The sequence below is a fragment of the Salvelinus fontinalis genome, chromosome 9 (assembly GCF_029448725.1).
Source record: "Salvelinus fontinalis isolate EN_2023a chromosome 9, ASM2944872v1, whole genome shotgun sequence".
Classification (NCBI taxonomy): Eukaryota; Metazoa; Chordata; class Actinopteri; order Salmoniformes; family Salmonidae; genus Salvelinus; species Salvelinus fontinalis.
In genome coordinates, this window is record NC_074673.1 from 53,515,745 (window position 1) to 53,538,939 (window position 23,195).

General features: G+C 41.8%; 1 protein-coding gene across 1 annotated transcript; it reads left to right on the top strand.

Annotated features, from left to right (window-relative positions):
- Positions 1–3,803: 3,803 nt before the first annotated feature.
- On the top strand, positions 3,804–22,461 carry slc25a44a (solute carrier family 25 member 44a). Its single transcript, XM_055934900.1, has 4 exons — positions 3,804–4,010; positions 17,846–18,539; positions 18,703–18,830; positions 20,158–22,461. Exons 2-4 carry the CDS (start codon positions 17,903–17,905, stop codon positions 20,347–20,349), a joined length of 957 nt encoding a protein of 318 aa, XP_055790875.1. The 5' UTR covers positions 3,804–4,010; positions 17,846–17,902; the 3' UTR covers positions 20,350–22,461.
- The last annotated feature ends 734 nt before the right edge of the window (positions 22,462–23,195 follow it).

Below are 23,195 nucleotides of genomic sequence, written 5' to 3' on the forward strand. Positions count from 1 at the left end.
CACTATGTTATTTTAAATATGCGTTGTGTGACCTTTCACCTTTTGTCAATTTTCATGCAGGCAGCATTAGCTCATTGCAGCATAAGCGTCATGTCAGCAACATTAGCATCACAGCAGCAACATTAACACTTCCGATTTTCTGCTTTTCCCTTCCAAATAAAGGTCTGCGGTAAAACGCTATGTGTATGATATGAATACATTTAGTGACAATGGGTTTTCCAGTTGGCCATTGCAAAGTTTTGTCAACTTCTTCCCAAAATTGTAAATCCCATTTTTCATTATGCTGCGTAAGGGAATGTGTTGCCATTCAAATTACATGATAATCCAAACATTTATTTTATTTTTACCCCAATTTTTTGGTGTCTTAACTTTCTTATCCTCCCCAACATCCCTACCACCCCCATACAATTTATGTTTCAGATTTGGTGAGATAGCATCGAGAAATAGTTGGAGCATAAATACATAAATGTAAAGAACATAATACCTACAGGTAAAAAAATATATAATGACATATTTTTTTTTAAAGAAAGCATTATTTTGATTGTATGCATTTTGTTAATTTACTGGTGCTATTGTTCAAGGATACAATTTTGAAATGTAAAGTTTAACAAAAGTCTTACTGTATTTTTGTTGTATTGCACAAACAAATTGCACTGTACAGGAAAAACGATTGATTGTGTGTCAAATCAGGTGAGTTTTAACTAAAAGCTTGGGCATAGCAAGTGTTGGAGTTTTACTGTGGTCAAACAGCTTAATATGGAGCTATTGGACACTATACTGTTCAAATATAGCACTGCACTGGCAAAACGATCGATTGTGTCCAGTCTACTCACCAGAGTCTAGTTATTTTACGAGGCAATAATAGGTCACACAATCACAAAAACCTGAACCCACATCGCTAATACTTTCAGTCCAAAAACCCAAGGCCAAGATGGAAACGTTTTGATTAATTGCGACCAGGATGGGTTGAAGAAAAGCGCTGTTAACCTCTGTGATAACCGTCGATAGGCTACAGGCATAATTGGGGTGATATTATAGCAGCATGATCTTACTAGGATACTGCCTCAAAATACATTTTATTTGTCTATCCAAAACGCTTGACCTGATTCATGTTTTGGCACGTTCAGGCTGGCCTTGGGCTGATTTACATGTGTAAAGTCTACAGCCTGCTCATCATCATTAGGATAATATAGGTCATTTTACAGGCATGCCGGTCAGTTAACACCCCATCTATGAACACCTCATGTACTGATCACTTACAGTTGAAGTCAGAAGTTTACATACATCTTAGCTGAATACATTTAAACTCAGTTTTTCACAATTCCTGACATTTAATCCAAGTAAAAATTCCCTGTTTTAGGTCAGTTAGGATCACCACTTTATTTTAAGAATGTGAAATGTCAGAATAATAGTAGAGAGAATTACTTATTTCAGCTTTTATTTCTTTCATCACATTCCTAGTGGGTCAGAAGTTTACATACACTCAATTAGTATTTGGTAGCATTGCCTTTAAATTGTTTAACTTGGGTCAAACGTTTCGGGTAGCCTTCCACAAGCTTCCCACAATAAGTTGGGTGAATTTTGGCCCATTCCTCCTGACAGAGCTGGTGTAACTGAATCAGGTTTGTAAGCCTCCTTGCTCGCACACGCTTTTTCAGTTCTGCCCACAAATATTTTATGGGATTGAGGTCAGGGTTTTGTGATGGCCACTCCAATACTTTGACTTTGTTGTCCTTAAGCCATTTTGCCACAACTTTGGAAGTATGCTTGGGGTCATTGTCCATTTGGAAGAACCATTTGTGACCAAGCTTTAACTTCCTTACTGATGTCTTGAGATGTTGCTTCAATATATCCACATAATTATCCTGCCTCATGATGCTATGTATTTTGTGAAGTGCACCAGTCCCTCCTGCAGCAAAGCAACCCAACAACATGATGCTGCCACCCCCGTGCTTCACGGCTGGGATGGTGTTCTTCGGCTTGCAAGCATCTCCCTTTTTCCTCCAAACATAACGATGGTCATTATGGCCAAACAGTTCTATTTTTGTTTCATCAGACCAGAGGACATTTCTCCAAAAAGTATGATCTTTGTCCCCGTGTGCAGTTACAAACTGGAGTCTGGCTTTTTTATGGTGGTTTGCTTCTTCGTTGTTGAGCGGCCTTTCAGGTTATATCGATATAGAACTCATTTTACTGTGGATATAGATACTTTTGTACCCGTTTCCTCCAGCATCTTCACAGGGTCCTTTGCTGTTGTTCTGGGATTGATATGCACTTTTTGCACTAAAGTGCATTCATCTCTAGGAGACAGAACGCGTCTCCTTCCTGAGCGGTATGACGGCTGCGTGGTCCCATGGTGTTTATACTTGCGTACTATTGTTTGTACAGATGAACGTGGTACCTTCAGGCGTTTGGAAATTGCTCCCAAGGATGAACCAGACTTGTGGAGGTCTACAATGTTTTTTTCTGAGGTCTTGGCTGATTTTCTTTTGATTTTCTCATGATTTCAAGCAAAGAGGCACTGAGTTTGAAGGTAGGCCTTGAAATAAATCCACAGGTACACCTCCAATTGACTCAAATGATGTCAATTAGCCTATCATAAGCTTCTAAAACCATGACATAATTTTCTGGAATTTTCCAAGCTGTTTAAAGGCACAGTCAATTTAGTGTATGTAATCTTCTGACCCATTGGAATTGTGATACAGTGAATTATAAGTGAAATAATCTTTCTGGAAACAATTGTTGGAAAAATTACTTGTGTCATGCACAAAGTAGATGTCCAAACCGACTTGCCAAACCTATAGTTTGTTAACAAGAAATTTGTGGAGTGGTTGAAAAACAAATTTCTTCATTGTAAGTGTATGTAAACTTCCGACTGCAACTGTATCTATTGATTAGATATAGTCCTGAATTAGTCATTCAGCAGAGAGTTAAAGTGACAGTACAAAAGTGAAGTAGTGCGATTTAGACTCAACTTGAGTTCACCGATCTCACAGCCTCAGAGTAGGTGCTGTTACCAAGCCTTGCTGTTCTGGACTTGTTGGACCTCATCCGTTTACTTGACGGAAGAGGCATAAAGAGGCGATTGGCTGTTTTGTATTCTATGGACACACTATCAATCGTTTTGCTTGTTCAGTAATTGATCACCTGTAGGCCTACAGTGCAGTGAATGGAGTACAAAGTGTTGCTCGGCATTTAGACCTCTGTCCCCCATGAAATAACACCACATTTAGATTCTAAAAACCCAAGTGAATAATCCCAACCCCACTTTTACTTCGGCACCTAGAAGAATATGTATTTCATATAAAGTGTACTGTGTTTGTGGCATATATTTGACCTTGGAACATGTTTTAAAACTCACATTTAATGCAAATGTCACTTAAATATGAACAAATATGAATCACTGTTAATATTTTACAGGTTAATGACACTTCTACTGTTACGTCCCTTACAAAAAAAGATTGCAGTTCTGAAAAAGTGCAGTAAATACAGGCGACTGTGGTATGTTGGATGCAGTAATTGCAGAAAAACTATGGCACTGTAACTGCAGTTGTACTGCAAAATTACTAGAATACAAAATAATGTTATTTTGGATGCAGTATTTGCAGCATACTGCAGTTTTACTGCAAAATTACTAGAGTACATTTTTTATTTTGTACGCTGTATTTGCAGCATACTGCAGTTGTAATGCACTCCAATTACACTGTAATGCAGTAATACTGCAATCTTTTTTCATAAGAGAGGGAGGGGACTTTTATTTAGAAAAATGTCGTGACCCGGAAGCACTTTTTTTAGTGTTGCTGACGAGACGCTCGCTCAGGCATCGGTGACCGTACATTTACGAATGGACGGCATGAATTTGATATCAAACCATATTCTAACTAGTCCGAATCCTTTCAACGAATGCTTAATTTTACAAGGCTATTAGAACGTTATACTTATAGTTCAGTTTAGCCGTCTGTAGCTTAGACATGGCGTCTTGAGCTATGTGAAAATGGCTCTATAACACGGTAAGTCACGTTTCCTTGTTTTGTAAGGTCGATGCACCATGTTTAATCCTACGATGACACATAGCTAAGCTTTTTATCAACAGTTCATGCGATAGGTTTAACCAGCGCGCTCATGGTAAATTGTATTATTCAATTGCGTGTGCGCTGTCTGCAGAAAATATTGTCACAATAGCTAGGTTTCCATACAATTGGGGATCGATTTTCATGCGAAAGTAATAAATCCGCAAAAGAAAATATGCGAATGTTCCCACCAGTGGTGATTCCACCAAACTGACTTGTTGCGGATACAAATCAGTGCGTGATGACGTAGTGCGCACATTTACCTTTTCGCTCAAGTTTTAATGTACCGAGAAAACAAAAAACTAAATTAAAATGTTTCCATCGCATTTTCAACTCTAACAAATTCCCACAATGTCGAATTAACAAATTCGGTCTGCATTTATAAAATTACACCTAAACTTGCCGTTTCCACAGCTGTCTTGATTTAAAAAAATAAGTTATGACATTACTCGCATTAAAAACTGGATGGAAACATGGTTATTGAAGCCATTATTTGTATCTAAAACTAACCCATTCCTAGACTCTAACTGCTTAAGTGCCTATTGACGATAGTATCTTATGGTCGAGGGAGTATTGTTAAGGTTTTGACACTCGTTCTGAATGTTAAAATGCATCGCATGTGGTACAGTTTTGGAAATATAAGTAATGTATCTTTCATATCAACGGGGGGGGGGGGGGGGGGGGGGAAGTGAAATTACTACCACCTATATAGGGTTATTGTTCCCACACGGTCATATCTCTATGTTACATTGCATGTTTACAGAAGACCTAAGTGACCGCGTGTACTAATTAGCTATCTAGTATGCTCCGAACACCTGTGTGTAAGCATAACTGGCAGATCTGGCAGGGCTTGCAAACTATCACGGATTGCAAAGGGAAATCCAGCCACGAGCTGCCCATTGACGCAGGCCTACCAGACTAGCTAAAAGCCTTCTATGTGTGCTTCGAGGCAAGCAACATTGAACAATGCATGAGAGCACCAGCTGTTCTGGACGACTTTGTGATCATGCTCTCCGTAGCCGATGTAAGACCTTTAAACAGGTTAACATTCACAGGGCATGCGCTGACCAGCTGCCAAGTGTCTTCACTGACATTTTCAACCTCTCCCTGAACCAATCTGTAATGCCTACATGTTTCAAGCAGACCACCATAGTCCCTGTGCCCAAGAAGGCCAAGGTAACCTGTCTATATGACTATTGCCCCGTGGTACTCACATCTGTAGCCATGAGATGCTTTGAAAGGCTTGTCATGGCTCACATCAACACCATCATCCCAGACACGCTGGGCCCACAATTCACATACCGCCCCAACAGATCCACAGATAACGCCATCTCTATTGCACTTCACACTGCCCTTTCCTACCTGGACAAGAGAAACACCCATGTGATAATGCTGTTCATTGACTACAACTCAGCCTTCAACACCATAGTGCCCGCTATGCTAAGGACACTGGGACCGGACACCTCCCGCTGCAACTGCATCTTGGACTTCCTGACAGTCCACCCCCAGGTGGTGAGGGTAGGCAACAACACATCCGCCAAGCTGATTTTCAACACAGGAGCCCCACAGGGGTGCGTGCTTAGTCGAATCCTGTACTCCCTGTTCACCCACTACTGTGTGGCTGCGCACAACTCCAATACCAAGTTTACCAACGACACGACTGGTAGGCATGATCACCAACATCGATGAGATAGCGAATAGGGAGGAGGTCAGAGACCTGGCAGTGTGTTGCCAGAACAACAACCTCTCCCTCAATGTCAGCAAGACAAAGGAGCTGATTGTGGACTACAGGAAATGGAGGGCCGAGCTCACCCCATCCACATCAACAGGGCTGTAGTGGAGCAGGTCGAGAGATTGTAATTCCTCTGTGTCCACATCCCTAAGGATCTATCATGGTCCACACATACCAACACAGTTATGACGAGTGCACGGCAATGCCACTTCCCCCTCAGGAGGCTGAAAAGATTTGGCATAGGCCCTCAGATCCTCAGAATTCTGAAGCTGCACTATTGAGAGCATCTTGACTGGCTGCATCACCACTTGGTATGGCAACTGCTTGTCATCAACCACCAAAGGCTCTATAGAGGGTAGTGCGTACTGCCCAGTACATCACTAGGGCCCGAGATCCCTGTCATCATCCAGGACCTCTATGCCAACCGGTGTCAGAGGGCACTAAAAAGGCACAAAAAATTGTCAGCCTCCCAAGTCATAGACTGTTTTCCATGCTAGCGCACGGCTGCTACAGATCTACCTCAATTACATCGACTCGGTTCTGGTACTCCGTGTATATAGCCCAGTTATCGTTACTCATTGTGTGTTTATTATTATGTGTTCTATTCAAACGCAAACAATTCACACAATGAAGTTATGAAACAATGAATGTGCACAAATTGGCGAGATAGAGCGCATTCTGGAGAGAGAAGTGCATCTGGGCTCATGCGACGTCTGCATTGGCAATGCAGCATTTACGGTGATACGACCTCCGCAGAAGTCATGCTTCCTGCGCTTCGTGGAACACCACAGAGCTGTTGTCAAGGAAGTCAGTTTGTGTTTTCTACCGTCAACCAATCATGTCAATGCGGAGCTATACAGAGCCCTCCGCATTGTTACAACATTTGGGAGGCGATGCGGTATGGAGCTTGATTTGGTCTCTGCATGCCTCCTGGAGGCTTAGCAGTTGTGTCACACCCTCCATATGGAGCCTCTGACCACATTTTTGGATTAAGCATGAATTGCCTTTTAATCTAGGCGTCCGCAATGGGTTAGTTCACTGAGATGGGCGCAAATATATATGTTAGTGCTCAAATTAAAACAATCTCGGTTGACCAACAGCCTAACGACCAAACAATCTACCAGTCGACTAATTGGGGTCAGCCCTAATAAGTAGTCACTAATCTGTTAGTTACACGTTAATTTTACAAACTAAAATCAAATATTTATCAAGACACATTTCATGCAGTATGCAGGGTTCCCACGGGTCCTTGAAATCCTTGAAAGTTTGTGAATTTGAGAAAAAGGTTTTGAAAATGGACATGGGTCATTGAAAGTGCTTGAATTTATATATTTTGTGCAAGAATATAAATTGAAGTTCTTTTAGTTTATTTTTTAATTTAACGTCAGTAATAGGTTGCGTTCCGCTGTCTGTGCGTCCTTGTTTCACGCGCCACCTGCCTCGAGAGTGCAGCAGCAAGCAAGCAAGCGAGAAAGCTAACGTTAAGCGAACCTTCAGCTATGCCTGGAAAATGTAAATTCCAGGACTCGTGCCTCACTATAGACATTGACAAAGACTGGCTTGTTAAAAATCCGCGGGACATCCATATGGCCCATTACAGAGCCTGCAGCAAGTCAATAAAAGTTCACGCCATGGGCTAAGCAGCTGTGACGAGCCATGCTGCTGGAGCATCACACAGGACCGCACTCTGCAAGTTAAAAGCAGGTAGGTCCTACCCCTGGTAACATGTAGAAAGGAATACAACAATATACTTAGTTAGTTACTAACGTTAATTAGTTAGCTAGATTATTCTGTCTCTTCATGGTTAGGTAAATTAACTTTAACGTTACAGAATTATTCGGTAAAATTAACGTTTGCTATGTTGTTAGCTAACGTTATCTTGATGTCTGTCAGTTCTCCCACAGAATCACACCTATCAATATAGTGCTAGCAAGCAAACGTTAGCTAAGTTGTTAACGTTACGTTAGCCAACTTGCGGCAAGCAGAGCTGGACAGTGAACATTTAAAATAAATGACAGTTTGCTAACGTTAACTGAAAGTTTACATTTAGTCCAAGGACGTTCGCTAGAGTTGTTAGTGACAACGTTTCATGACTAATGCTAGCTAACGCCAGCTAGCTAGTCATTCATCAGACTTGGATACAAATTTTCTTACAGCTCCCACTCTATTGAACTATGTGGAAAAGTCATCTATATCCCACCTAGACAGTCTTCTACAACTATTACCACATTCACCACCACCTCAAGACAGTCCGTCATAACTGGCGTTCCCAAAGAGGACACATTGCGCGCTAAGACATTGTGGTGTCTGAATATGATGGAGTCTCTACTCTTTCCACTCTAGTGAACGCACGGGTGAGTGGCATGGTTTATAAACTGTCACCTGTAACATTAAATTATTTTCAAGAACATGTTATGTTTGTTTTCATATTCTCTGTGACACACACGTTAACACACAGGCTAGAAACAGAAATAAGTGTTTGAAATCAATATATTTTTTTACTCTTAGGTGTGCCGTTCTCAGCGACGTTCCCAGACTGCAATAGCCAAGACCTTCGCATGCAGGCCAACAAAGTCCAGCTATGTGTGCACACATGGCTTGGCTCCTCATTTCAAGCACTTGTCTAAAAAACTGCTGGGGAGGGAGGACTATGTACTTCACTTTGATGAGAGCCTTAACAGAAAAAAAACTGTCAATGCAGTGTGACTTTCACGTCTGTTTTGTCAAAGGTTGCGTCAATCAAATCTGGTATCAGGATAAAATGTGATTCAAAGTCACCGAATATACTTTAAGTATTTTTATTTAACATAAGCTCAGAATGGTAAATGCAATTTTCGTATATACGGGTTCACTGTATCACCACGCAGGGTAAAGCAGAGAACTGACTGAAATAGTACAGACATCTTCTTTTATACTGTGACAGAGGTAGTTCCAACTTTAGAGTTGGCCTGTCACAGTAGCGTGGTTTAAACTTGCTAGCCTATCGGTGGTGCCCAGACACAGCACTCAGGATTCAAATGTCTGGAATGGTGTTTGTGAAGATTGAGCTGATTTGTTGGTTTCTACACATTCCTCAGTTCCTGTCTTCTTGTTATTCAGCATTTTTCCATCTTGTCTCAACCTTGTGGTTTGCACAGTCGACACACTAGATTAACAACAGCTTTTCTGCAGTCACGCTATGTTTTGTGATTATCAAGTCCTTTTTCTATAAGGCATATATTTATGTTAAAAGAGAACAAAACCATCCTTCACAGTTTATGGGATGAGGAAAGTTGTGACGAGATTTTAAGATTCTACATTTATGGGACATGCGACTGTGTTGGACCTTAAAGCGGTATATGAGAAGAGCACCGAAGATCTACCAAAGAAAAACATGGTTCAGATCTCCATGGATGGACCAAATGTAAATTGGTCATTTTACTCAAAGGTTGAGAAGCCCTCACTCTTATTGCTAAGTCCTATAGCCTGAGAAAGGGTGCTGAAGATAAGAGCACAAATAGCTGAAATAGAAACACTACTCAATGAAAAAGTGAATGACCTGAAAAGCAAATGAAGGGGCATAGCAGCAAAAAGCAACTGTTTTAACAGTTTAAGAAAGGGCAAAACACTACTTAATGAGCAAGGGTTAAAAAATAAAATAAAAAGCAAATTAACCAAAAAGGCCAACAACCCCAGAACACAATGTTTGGGGAAATGTTTTATTTACTTTAATCCAATTCATTTATCTAATCTTTTGTTGCAAAATATTTTATTTATGGTCATGTGTTTTTGTTTATCTAGTAATTTGGTCATGGTCATGTTGATGAAAAAAAGTTAGTGTTTTTGCTCTGCGACATGTTTTGTGTTGTGAAGCTGGTGCTAATGAAATAAACGAGGAGTTACTTAGCTCTTCAACTTGTAAAGAAGTCTTTGTCTTTATCGCTCAACTTACACAATATATTGTTTTGCTGTGTTAGAGAAGGCAAGAGACCACGTAGTCTGCCATCACTGTTCACACATTCAAGCCTCTCTCTTTTTAATTGTTGTCTGTGAGCTTCTGTAAAGCCTGCTAGTTCTCATTATAAAAATTAGCATTGTTGTAACAGTAATTAACCTTGATCCATGTCTCAAACTATGCCATGCTGGGTCCTTGAATTTGAGGGAATTGTGCCTGGAAAGTCCTTGAATTTGATGTTTAAGGTGTGGGAACCCTGAGTCTGTTTATAAACTAGATTTGCATAGGTATTTCTCAAATGCAACTGAGTTATATTACTATAATTGAATGAGAGGTTCAACAGACCATGTTTGTCACAACTATGATGGATCCTTTGTCATTTCAGCAAGCCATGACACGATGGGTGACCACGATGGGTCTTTTACAAATAGCAAAGGTCTCAGTATCTTGATGCAGATCTTTAGATGTTGTTCACATGAAATTGTCATATCAAACTTTATCCGCAAGGTTATAATCCATTTTGTTGATCTTGAGCAGTAATTTCTGGTGTGCGCATATTGAAATATAATTTCCGGCGTGCATGCGTGTATTTTCTTTTTCCTCTTGCTACTGCGCGCTTGTAAGTTGGTGTTGTTCAGAAGCGCACTAGCCAATCCACAACAATGTGTCCACTGTAAACACAGAGCTGCTAGCTAGCTGCCAGTCGCTATTCTACCACGCTAGCAAATCTTTTTTTATTTCAAACTACTACGCTACCACCCTGTCTGACTACGCAGAGGAAAGTTGTGAATTTCAGGTGACCCTTACACAGACAAGGATCTTCAACAGATGGAGAATGACTGAGAAAAGAGAAGAGATGGAGGAGGCAGAGGCTCAGGCAGATATTCAACCAGCAGCTGAGGCCCGACTCGGGACATCTGGGAGCTGGTGGGCAATGCCAAGCGATGTCCACTGAAGACAAGTTTCTTCACTGAACGGAGTGGGACCTGCTTATGCCAGCCTTGGAAAAATCTAGAGTTGCCCGCAAGCCCACCGTACTCTGTGTAACCAGTGACAATGACATTTCCAGCACTCATAAACCCAGCAGTTGTAGAAATGTTTTCCCATGTGCCAAAAATACTGTAAGAGAAGACCCTGGCTGGAGGGACCTAATGGCCAGCTGTCAATAAAGTACCAGCAGTTTTTATGTGATAGACTTCCTACCATTACAGTATTCATGGGCTGTGTCAAATATGTCACCAGTCACTCATATGTTCATCGGTTGACCTACCTAATGTTATTCTACTTTTGCACAGTGAGCTGACATGTTTTATTTCACAGATGGAAATGCATAGGAGAAGCTGGCCGCAGAATAAATGGCAGTCGTTTTATGGGCGCCTAACCAATTGTGCTATAATGTGGGTTTTTTCCGCGTTATTTGTAACTTATTTTGTACATAATTTTTCTGCAACCGTATCTTATGGCAAAAGAAATAGCTTCTGGATATCAGGACAGCGATCACTCCCCTCAGATTAGACATTTTTTTCTTCAACAAGCAGAACGCACAGGATGTACTTCAGACACCCGACAAGGCCAACATCCCCGTCATTGGCAAGAGAAAGAGATGCAGATATAGAGGACACAGGGCGGGGTGCCTTGGATCAGCCACAGAGAGTGGGAAATCTGCCTTTACCATCAATATTACTTGCCAATGTACAATCATTGGACAATAAATTAGACCAGGTACGATCACAAATATCCTACCAACGGGACATAAAAAAATGTAATATCACCGAATCGTGGCTGAATGACAACATGGATAATATTCAGCTGGCGGGATATGTGCTGCACCGGCTAGACAGAACAGCACAGCTGTTAGCTAATTTCTATCAGCATGTTAAATGTGAAACCAGAGGGGGGAAAAACTCTAATCACCTTCACACCACACACCGAGAGACATACAAAGCTCTCCCTCGCCCTCCATTTGGCAAATCTGACCATAATTCCATCCTCCTGATTCCTGCTTACAAGCAAAAACTAAAGCAGGAAGCACCAGTGACTCGGTCAATAAAGAAGTCAGATCAGATGACGCAGATGCTAAGCTACAGGACTGTTTTGCTAGCATAGACTGGAATATGTTCTGGGATTCCTCTGATATCATTGAGGAGTACACCACATCAGTCACTGGCTTCATCAATAAGTGCATCGACGACGTCGTCACCACAGTGACTGTACGTACATACCCCAACCAGAAACCATGGATTACAGGCAACATCCGCACTGAGCTAAAGGCTAGAGCTGCCGCTTTCAAGGAGTGGGACTCTAACCTGGACGCTTATAAGAAATCCTGCTACGCATTCAGACAAACAATCTAACAGGCAGAGCGCCAATACAGGACTAAGATTGAAATGTACTACACCGGCTCCGACGCCCGTCGGATGTGGCAGGGCCTGCAAGCTATTACAGACTACAAAGAGAAGCACAGCTGCGAGCTGTCCAGTGACACGAGCCTACCAGACGAGCTAAATCACATCTCTGCTCGCTTCAAGGCAAGTAACACTGACGCATGCATGAGAGCATCGGCTGTTCTGGACGACTGAGGTGGAACGGGTTGTGCATGGGTTTGTCTGCTGTTGACTGGATAGCAGCGATCTCAGTTCTGTGATATCTACAGACTCCGGAGATGCAGTTGTTCCATCGGTTCCAGGTTGGCTTTTGCTTGGAGATAGGTGAGGAGTTGATTGTGGAAATCTCTGCAGCCATGGCCAATCCACTCATTTCTGTGCTGCCACCGGCATCAGCCTGCATAACATATATAAATAGAAAAGTTAAAACACAACTGGATCCACCCTAGCCAGGGTCCCACACTATCTATTCTACACATTAGCCTACCTGATAAAACTACAATGGCGTCACTATACAATGACATTGTATCTATTGCCAGCTCATGTTCAATTTAGGGTTTTCACATGAAATTCTGGTTCCCGGGAACATTGGTGGCATTGGTGAGATTTATACAAAATATGCTTTGCATTCACAAGACCTGTACAGTTTTGAGTGACACAAATATTTATTTTCACAAAGTCTGCTGCCTCAGTTTGTATGATGGCAATTTGCATATACTCCAGAATGTTATGAAGAGTGATCAGATGAATTGCAATTAATTGCAAAGTCCCTCTTTGCCATGCAAATTAACTGAATCCCCCAAAAACATTTCCAATGCGTTTCAGCCCTGCCACAAAAGGACTAGCTGACATGTCAGTGATTCTCTCGTTAACACAGGTGTGAGTGTTGATGAGGACAAGGCTGGAGATCACTCTGTCATGCTGATTGAGTTCAGATAACAGACTGGAAGCTTAAAAAGGAGGGTGGTGCTTGGAATCATTGTTCTTCCTCTGTCAACCATGGTTACCTACAAGGAAACATGTGCCGTCATCATTGCTTTGCACAAAAAGGGCTTTGCACAGGCAAGGATATTGCTGCCAGTAAGATTGCACCTAAATCAACCATTTATCGGATCATCAAGAACTTCAAGGAGAGCGGTTGAATTGTTGTTGTTGTGAAGAAGGCTTCAGGGTGCCCAAGAAAGTCCAGCAAGCACCAGTCTCCTAAAGTTGATTCAGCTGCGGGATCGGGGAACCAGAGCTTGCTCAGGAATGGCAGCAGGCAGGTGTGAGTGCATCTGCACGCACAGTGAAGCAAATACTTTTGGAGGATGGCCTGGTGTTGAGAAGGGCAGCAAAGAAGCCACTTCTCTCAAGAAAAAACATCAGGGACAGACTGATATTCTGAAAAAGGTACTGCTGAGGACTGGGGTAAAGTCATTTTCTCTGATGAATCCCCTTTCCGATTGTTTGGGGCATCTGGAAAAAAGCTTGTCCGGAGAAGACAAGTTGAGCGCTACCATCAGGCCTGTGTTATGCCAACAGTAAAGCATCCTGAGACCATTCATGTGTGGGGTTGGTTCTCAGCCAAGGGAGTGGGCTCACTCCCAATTTTGCCTAAGAACACAGCCAACACGAGAGCAACTTCTCCCAACCATCCAGGAACAGTTTGGTGATGAACAATGCCTTTTCCAGCATGATGGAGCACCTTGCCATAAGGCAAAAGTGATAACTAAGTGGCTCGGGGAACTAAACATCAATATTTTGGGTCCATGGCCAGGAAACTCCCCAGACCTTAATCCCATTGAGAACTTGTGGTCAATCCTCAAGAGGCAGGTGGACAAACAAAACCCCACAAATTCTGACAAACTACGAGCATGAATTATGCAAGAATGGGCTGCCATCAGTCAGGATGTGGCCCAGAAGTTAATTGACAGCATGCCAGGGCAGATTGCAGAGGTCTTGAAAAAGAAGGGTCAACACTGCAAATATTGACTCTTTGCATCAACTTCATGTAATTGTCAATAAAAGCCTTTGACACTTATGAAATGCTTGTAATTATACTTCAGTATTCCATAGTAACATCTGACAAAAATATCTAAAGACAGAAGCAGCAAACTTTGTGGAAATTAATATTTGTGTCATTCTCAAAACTTTTGCCCACGACTGTACATAACCGCTTCACGATGTGATTTGCGAGACGCACATTCTACATGATGTGAGCAAGCTTGGTAGGCTACAACAGACAAAAAGTTCAACGCAACCGCCTGGGTACAATATTGCGTTTCACTCATGCTTTATAGACCTAACTAGACCTAGCGTATCAGGGTACCCAAACATAAGATACAGGATCAGATACAGTGGGGCAAAAAAGTATTTAGTCAGCCACCAATTGTGCAAGTTCTCCTACTTAAAAAGATGAGAGAGGCCTGTAATTTTCATCATAGGTACACTTCAACTATGACAGACAAAATTAGATTTTTTTCTCTCAGAAAATCACATTGTAGGATTTTTTATGAATTTATTTGCAAATTATGGTGGAAAATAAGTATTTGGTCACCTACAAACAAGCAAGATTTCTGGCTCTCACAGACCTGTAACTTCTTCTTTAAGAGGCTCCTCTGTCCTCCACTCGTTACCTGTATTAATGGCACCTGTTTGAACTTGTTATCAGTATAAAAGACACCTGTCCACAACCTCAAACAGTCACACTCCAAACTCCACTATGGCCAAGACCAAAGAGCTGTCAAAAGACACCAGAAACAAAATTGTAGACCTGCACCAGGCTGGGAAGACTGAATCTGCAATATTATTAGGAAATGCAATTATTAGGAAATGGAAGACATACAAGACCACTGATAATTATCCCTCGATCTGGGGCTCCACGCAAGATCTCACCCCGTGGGGTCAAAATGATCACAAGAACGGTGAGCAAAAATCTTAGAACCACACGGGGGGACCTAGTGAATGACCTGCAGAGAGCTGGGACCAAAGTAACAAAGCCTACCATCAGTAACACACTACGCCGCCAGGGACTCAAATCCTGCAGTGCCAGACGTGTCCCCCTGCTTAGCCAGTACATGCCCAGGCCCGTCTGAAGTTTGCTAGAGAGCATTTGGATGATCCAGAAGAAGATTGGGAGAATGTCATATGGTTAGATGAAACCAAAATATAACTTTTTGGTAAAAACTCATCTCGTCGTGTTTGGAGGACAAAGAATGCTGAGTTGCATCCAAAGAACACCATACCTACTGTGAAGCATGGGGGTGGAAACATCATGCTTTGGGGCTGTTTTTCTGCAAAGGGACCAGGACGACTGATCCGTGTAAAGGAAAGAATAAATGGGGCCATGTATCGTGAGATTTTGAGTGAAAATCTCCTTCCATCAGCAAGGGCATTGAAGATGAAATGTGGCTGGGTCTTTCAGCATGACAATGATCCCAAACACACCGCCCGGGCAATGAAGGAGTGGCTTCGTAAGAAGCATTTCAAGGTCCTGGAGTGGCCTAGCCAGTCTCCAGATCTCAACCCCATAGAAAATCTTTGGAGGGAGTTGAAAGTCTGTGTTGCCCAGCAACAGCCCCAAAACATCACTGCTCTAGAGGAGATCTGCATGGAGGAATGGGCCAAAATACCAGCAACAGTGTGTGAAAACCTTGTGAAGACTTACAGAAAACGTTTGACCTCTGTCATTGCCAAAACAAAGGGTATATAACAAAGTATTGAGATAACCTTTTGTTATTGACCAAATACTTATTTTCCACCATAATTTGCAAATAAATTCATTAAAAATCCTACAATGTGATTTTCTGGATTTTTTTCTTCTCATTTTGTCTGTCATAGTTGAAGTGTACCTATGATGACAATTACAGGCCTCTCTCATCTTTTTAAGTGGGAGAACTTGCACAATTGGTGGCTGACTAAATACTTTTTTGCCCCACTGTATGTGAATGAGCTCTAAGCCATTTTACGTTGGCAAACTACATGTTTTGCAGAATGATAACAATAGCGAAGCTCAAAACAACCTGAAAGTAGCTAGTTGTTTACACTATACCGAAACACACACTTGCGAAGCTGGCTAGGTAGCAAGCAAACTTTTATCTAACATAAGCAAAATAACAACAGACTTTAGTGTTCCCCCTTTCATCGGTGATGCTACTTTATTAGCTAGCTAGCATTATAGCATATCATCTCTCAGAAAGTATCGCTTGTGTTCAACAAAATGGATTATAACGTTGAGGATAAAGTTGGGTATGGCACAATTTCATGTGTACTACATCTAAAGATCTGGTTCACGATACTGAGAGCTTTGCCATTTGTAAAAGGACGTATTTGGGTGTTGGAGCCTTTGTTCATGTTTTTTTGGATGGCCTTGAACTCCAGAATGAGGCTCAGAAAGCCTGAGTAAGTTTATCAAAAACAAGTGAAATTGCAAAAACAGCTGTCTGGAACCTTCTATAACATGCCATTTACATTAACAAATAAAGATTAGAGTCCTAAATAGGGAAATTCTCATCTTAATGGAGCAGATGGGGCTTGTTTTTGGAGTACAACATGTGTCCTTTTGCCCAAGAAAATGACCTTGCTCCACAGCATCAGCAATTCCAATCCAGTACTCAGAGTAGCAAACTAGAATTCAAGAACTCTGCCAGAAACCCACAGCTTCCATCACTTTGTACGACTCTCCAAAAGCCTCATGGATGCAAAGAGTCTTCAAATACACAGATTATGCTATTAAGTTTGACTTTGACCATGGGAAACCCATTGATGAGCATACAAGGGTGAATATGCGTGTATCTGATATTCTAGTTTTGCTGCTATGAGGATGATGATAACTGGATTGGAATTGCCGATTCTGTGGATGGTGAAATTCATGCATCCAAGTTATCAAGCAAGATAATTCTCTTGGCCAAACGGAGAGGACATATGCCTGTTTTTGGTGCATAACATCTGCACCATTAAGGAACAAACCACTGCAACTGGTTGCCAATATCAATTTGGATGTAGCGACCTCACTGCAATTGATGCACTGAACAAAGAAAGAATGAAATGAGGAATGAGTAGTCCTCAAGGCAATTCTTTGGTTTTATATGCTTTTTATTTTATGTATGTTCTAACTTAAACACTCAATTTACGTTTATAAATCATCATTTGAAGGTTCAGTCTTAAATTAACATTGAGGGTGTGGGGGACATTCAACAGCACCATCTTGTGATCAGAACCTGGTAATATGCTGTTGTATGATGGTACATAAACTCAACAATTTCAATGACTAATTTCTCTGAACAGGGGAAGATGGCCATCACCAAATTCACTGATAATACATTACATGGTATAAAGAAAGAAACAATGTTCCTAGTCGCAGCTTCATAGTACTCGTCAGACAGAACTGATGCTGTATACTTGCCGTTGGGGTGGGCTTGGTTTGGGGGGGGTCTGTGGTTGGCTTTTGACAATTTATTTGGGTTCCTCAAGTAATCATTGATAATATGAGGTCTGGTTCAAATCCGATGTTGGTTCGATTCTATCAATTGAAATGGCCAATTTTGGTGCAATCAATTAGCTTAATTTCTCAGAGTGTCTTTAAATAAACAAATAATGTTGCAGGAATGCTTATTAAATCTGTTTCTAACAAACTATTTTAAAACAATCTGAGATGGTGCGTGATAATTTTCTTTTTGTGCTTTTTGAGGCAGAACGACCCATGTTGTCTACCTGCCTCAATGTCCTTCTCTTGGTCCATCAGGTGTTGTGGAGGGCGCGTGGTCCATTCAACAAGGAGCTGTGGACACCAGCAGGCAGGATGGAGGAGAAGAAACGCAACATCCGGATCATTGAATGGGAGGACCTGGACAAGAAAAAGTTCTACTCCCTGGGTGTGTTCATGACCATGACCACCAGGGCCACAGTCTACCCGTTCACCCTCATCCGCACCCGGCTGCAGGTGCAGAAGGGCAAGTCCCTCTACAAAGGCACCTTTGACGCCTTCTACAAGATCCTGAAGGCGGAGGGCCCGCGAGGCCTCTACCGAGGCTTTATGGTTAACACCTTCACCTTGATCTCAGGCCAGGCCTACATCACCACCTACGAACTGGTAAGGAAGTACGTGTCCCAATATTCCAGCAATAACACAGTGAAGTCTCTGTGGGCAGGGGGAGCGGCGTCCCTGGTGGCCCAGACCATCACTGTGCCCATAGATATGGTCTCTCAGCAGCTCATGATGCAAGGCCAGGTGGGACACCTGAGCCGCTTCAAGGTCAAACCCAAAATAATGATGGCGACATCCAAGAGCAAAGTGACTTTCGGACAAACCAGGGACATTGTGGTGCAGATATGCGCCGCAGACGGTTTCCGGGGATTTTACCGGGGATACGTGGCATCCCTCCTCACCTACATCCCCAATAGCGCGGTGTGGTGGCCTTTTTATCATTTTTATGCAGGTAGGCGACTCTTACCTGCCATAGCAGGCAGATACTAAGCAAGCAGTACTAGATTTTAGCTAGGTTTTCTATGATATTACATGACATGGGCAATTCTAAAGCTGCTTGAAATGCAACTGAAATGTTTTTGCGCCTTACATTTTCACTATGTTTATGTTTACAGAAAACCTTTCCAAACTAGCCCCCAGTGATTGTCCTCACCTGCTTCTGCAGGCTATCGCTGGGCCAATGGCAGCAGCCACAGCCTCCACCATCACCAATCCCATGGATGTTGTGCGGGCCAGAGTGCAGGTAAAACCACAAGTATATTGCTTTGTCTGTAAACAATCCTTGTTATGGTTTAACTGAATGAAGAGTGACACATTCATAGTCAGTGTTATTGTCTTAGTTAATCCTTTTTGTAATCACTGGTGACATGGTTTGCAAACCATTTCAAGTTTACCATACCAGATCCACTTATTGGATATACAGTGCATTTGGAAAGTATTCAGACCCTTTCTCCACATTTTGTCACTTTACAGCCTTATTCTAAAATATATATATTTTTTATACAATCTACACACAATATCCCATAATGACAAAGCGAAAACAGGTTTATAGAATATTTGGCACATTTATAAAAAATAAAAAACAGATGCCTTATTTACTGAAGTATTCAGACCCTTTGCTATGATAGTTGAAATTGGTGCATCCTGTTTGCATTGATCATCCTTGAGATGTTTCTATAACTTGATTGGACAAATTCAATTGATTGGAAAGGCACACACCTGTCTAGAGATCCTTGATGAAAACCTGCTCCAGAGCGCTCAGAACCTCAGACTGGGGCGAAGGTTCACCTTCCAACAGGACAATGACCCGAAGCACACAGCCAAGACAACGCAGGAGTGCCTTCCGGACAAGTCTCTGTATGTCCTTGAGTGGCCCGGACTTGAACCTGATCGAACATCTCTGGAGAGACCTGAAAATAGCTGTGCAGCGACGCTCCCCATCCAACCTGACAGAGCTTGAAAGGATCTGCAGAGAGGAATGGGAGAAACTCCCCAAATATGTGCCAAGCTTGTAGCGTCATACCCAAGAAGACTCGAGGCTGTAATCACTGCCAAAGGTGTTTCAACTGAGTAAATGGTCTGAATACTTATGTAAATGTGACATTTTCAATTTTTAATACATTTGCAAACATTTCCAAAAGCCAGTTTCTGCTTTGTCATAATGGGGTATTGTGTGTAGATTTGTTTTTTTTATCAATGTAATACATTTTACAATAAGGCTGTAATGTAACAAAATGTGGAAAAAGTCAAGAGGTGTGAATACTTTCTGAATGCACTGTATTTTGGGGGTATATACTGTTCAAAGCACTTATGAGTTCAATTCATTATATTTTACAAAGCAGGTTCAAGGGGTTTTCAGGGGATATTTCAACATTCATAAGAATGATTTGCCTAGCTTAAATACATAGCCAGAAAAATTCCCATGTTCACCAAGAAACAACTGAGTACGCGTTTGTCAAGACTCTAAAGGGACTCCTCATTTGTCTTTCTACCTCGATCCATCTATTTCTCTATGAATTCTAAAGGTATTTTTTGGCGTGATATGAACCTTTCTCACTGTGGCTCCTAAGGTGGAGGGCAGGTCATCGGTCATTGCAACCTTCAAGCAGCTGCTGGCAGAGGAAGGACCTTGGGGGATGACTAAAGGGTTGTCTGCCCGCATCATCTCCTCCACCCCCACGGCCGTGGTCATCGTGGTGGGCTACGAGACCCTCAAGAGACTGAGCCTGCGGCCTGAGCTGGTCAACTCTAGACACTGGTAAATACCAGAGGGACAACCAGGGACAGACCCGGGCTAGACTGGGCCAGGTAGCCAGGGACACTGTCAAACAAAGACAAAACATGGCTACCTGGTCCCCCATATTGCCGATTCGGGTTGCCTTTGAAAAACTGTTGCCTTTTTTATGTTTTAATGTGAGGTTGGTGGATTTTATCATGATGTTTGGGCAGAGGAATTATGATTCATACCTTTTTGTTTTCAGGGAGTACAACTGTAGATATTGGAACTTGTCAATTAGAGGTATGGAGAAAAATGTGTGTTGCAAATGAAAGTGTAATAAGGAGAGTCATTTAATTTACTAATTATAAGGCTTGGTAAATTTGACACTGGGTTAAACTGGTTTTCAAAAAAGACTCACAAATCCTTTGTTGCACTTAAAGAATGGTGTTTGTTAACTTTAAATGGTACATGTTTGTCAGCTTTGTATTGTTCATGTATTCACCCAATGGTTGCGTTTCACTGGCAAAGGTAATGTAGACAACCCTGCTGAGAGCCTGTCGACAGGGCAGGTTATTACATTCAAGTTCTCTTCCTAGGGTGAGAAAGGACCAGGGCTATGTTGAATAAGAGCAGAACTGCTCTATAGTACCCTTTTTCACAGAATATGATTTGTGTAAAGCAAGTTATTCAAAATAGGCTTGGGAAACACTATGGCATGGTAAAATTACTGGTGCCTCAACACATCTCAATTTAAAAACAGAGCTACCTACTCCTGCCCTCAATGCTTGTGGACTGTTGGGAATAGTACACTATATGGGAATAGTACACTATATACAAAAGTATGTGGACACCCTTTCAAATGAGTGGATTTGGCTAGTTCAGCTCCACCAGTTGCATACAATTGAGCACACCGCCATGCAATCTCCATAGACAAACATTGGCAGTAGAATTGCCTTACTGAGGAGTGCCATGTTGAAAGTCATTGAGCTGTCATAAGATGCCCCCTCAAATGTCTACCCTGCTTAACTGTAAGTGCTGTTATTGGGAGGTGGAAACATCTAGGAGCAACAGCTCAGCCGCAAAGTGGTAAGCCATACAAACTCACAGAATGGGACCGCTGAAGTGCGTAGGGTGTAAAAATAATCTGTCCTCGGCTGCAACACACTACCAAGTTCCAAACTGCCTCTGGAAGCGACAAAATAACTCAGTCTGGAGCTTCATGAAATGGACACCCTAAGATCACCATGCGCAATGCCAAGCGTCAGCTGGAGTGATGTAAACGCTTGCCGCCATTGGACTCTGGAGCAGTGGAAACACTTCACCATCTGGCAGTCCGACGGATGAGTCTGGGTTTGGCGGATGCCAGGAGAATGCTACTTGCCTGAATGCATAGTGCCAACTGTAAAGTTTGGTGGAGTCCCCGCAGCAATGTTCCAACATCTAGTGCAAAGCCTTCGCAGAGTGGAGTCCGTTACAGCAGGAAAGGGGGGTACAAACTCCATATGAATGCCCATGATTTTGGAATGAGATGTTCGACAAGCAGGTGTCCACATACTTTTGATCATGGTGAGGCAGCCATTTTAGGAGTCCATTGTCCTGAAACATGCCACAATAAAATGCTCTATGAAGTGTTTCTTGGCTAAAATTAGATTTAGCAATTTAATTAATGGGTTCTAAATGTACTACATACATTTCATGGAGTATATGCTATAGTGAATATGGTTGTGTTATGAATATTTCAACTTTTTTTCTGTAAGTTGTAGACTGAACTGTTGCACTTCATTGATTTTAGTTCATGAAATTAACATTGTTTGTAAGCATTCACGCATTATGAATTTGCCCATCTGCTCATACCTTCCTCAAATATGAGTGGCGATATTTGGCACCATGCTCAGTTGTGAAGTATACCCATGTTAACTGGATAGGGTGTTCTGATTTCTTCAATGAGATAGCAACAATTTCAGGTCACAACTGTGTTTTGGATAAAGTAAATAGATTTAAGTTATTTTAACTTGATGGAAAATGTCAAATACTGTCACAGCACACCCAGCCTTTAAGTTTCTCCTAATGCTTAGCAAAAAATCATAACTCATGAATTTGAATTGCAAGGTCATTGACAGTTTGTACAATAAATTGGACTTCACACTTTCAGGAACAGGCCTACTTGTGTAACAACCCTACAGTGTGCCTGAAGCTGATTTGATCCTCAATGTTAAACCAATTGCCATTAACCCCTAGATTTGTCATCGCTGCCACTCCTAAAAATGTTACATTCTTAAACATTTGTGATGGTAACGTTTGTGTAAAATTAAATGACTAAAATCAGATAGTATGTAGAAAAGATAATGGACATATTGTAAAATAAGATCTTTGAGAACTAAATCAAAATAAAGAGTGTAAGGGAGAATCAAATTACAAACGTCATGGTATGGAGCCCCCATTGACTCAAACATAAAATCAATCAGGTAACATAACACTGCATAAGCTATGACAATGTGTAAAATTGCAGGAAATTAACTTACGTTTTGTCTGCACCCTAAACTTTCAGCCTGCGACCGTGCCAAATTGCCACCTAACACCAATTTTTTTCTTCTAGTAAAAACCTTGTAGTGCCAACGTATATTAGCGTTTCATACTTTGGGGGTTTTCAATGAGGTAAATGCAGATGGGAAGTCCCATGCTTCAGCCTAATAAGTTAAAGCCCACTCTGCTGCATCAGTTGGGGATAAATTGAATCGTCATTCTACAAAAATATAATCTCATGGGGCTGCATGCCCACGGACCCTCCCCAGGTAAAGGAAAAAAAATCCCGGGGGAAACTTTTCTGTGCCACCTTAACATGGGCAGTTGGGCAAAACTCCCCTTAATGTGAACTCATTTTCCTTCTCT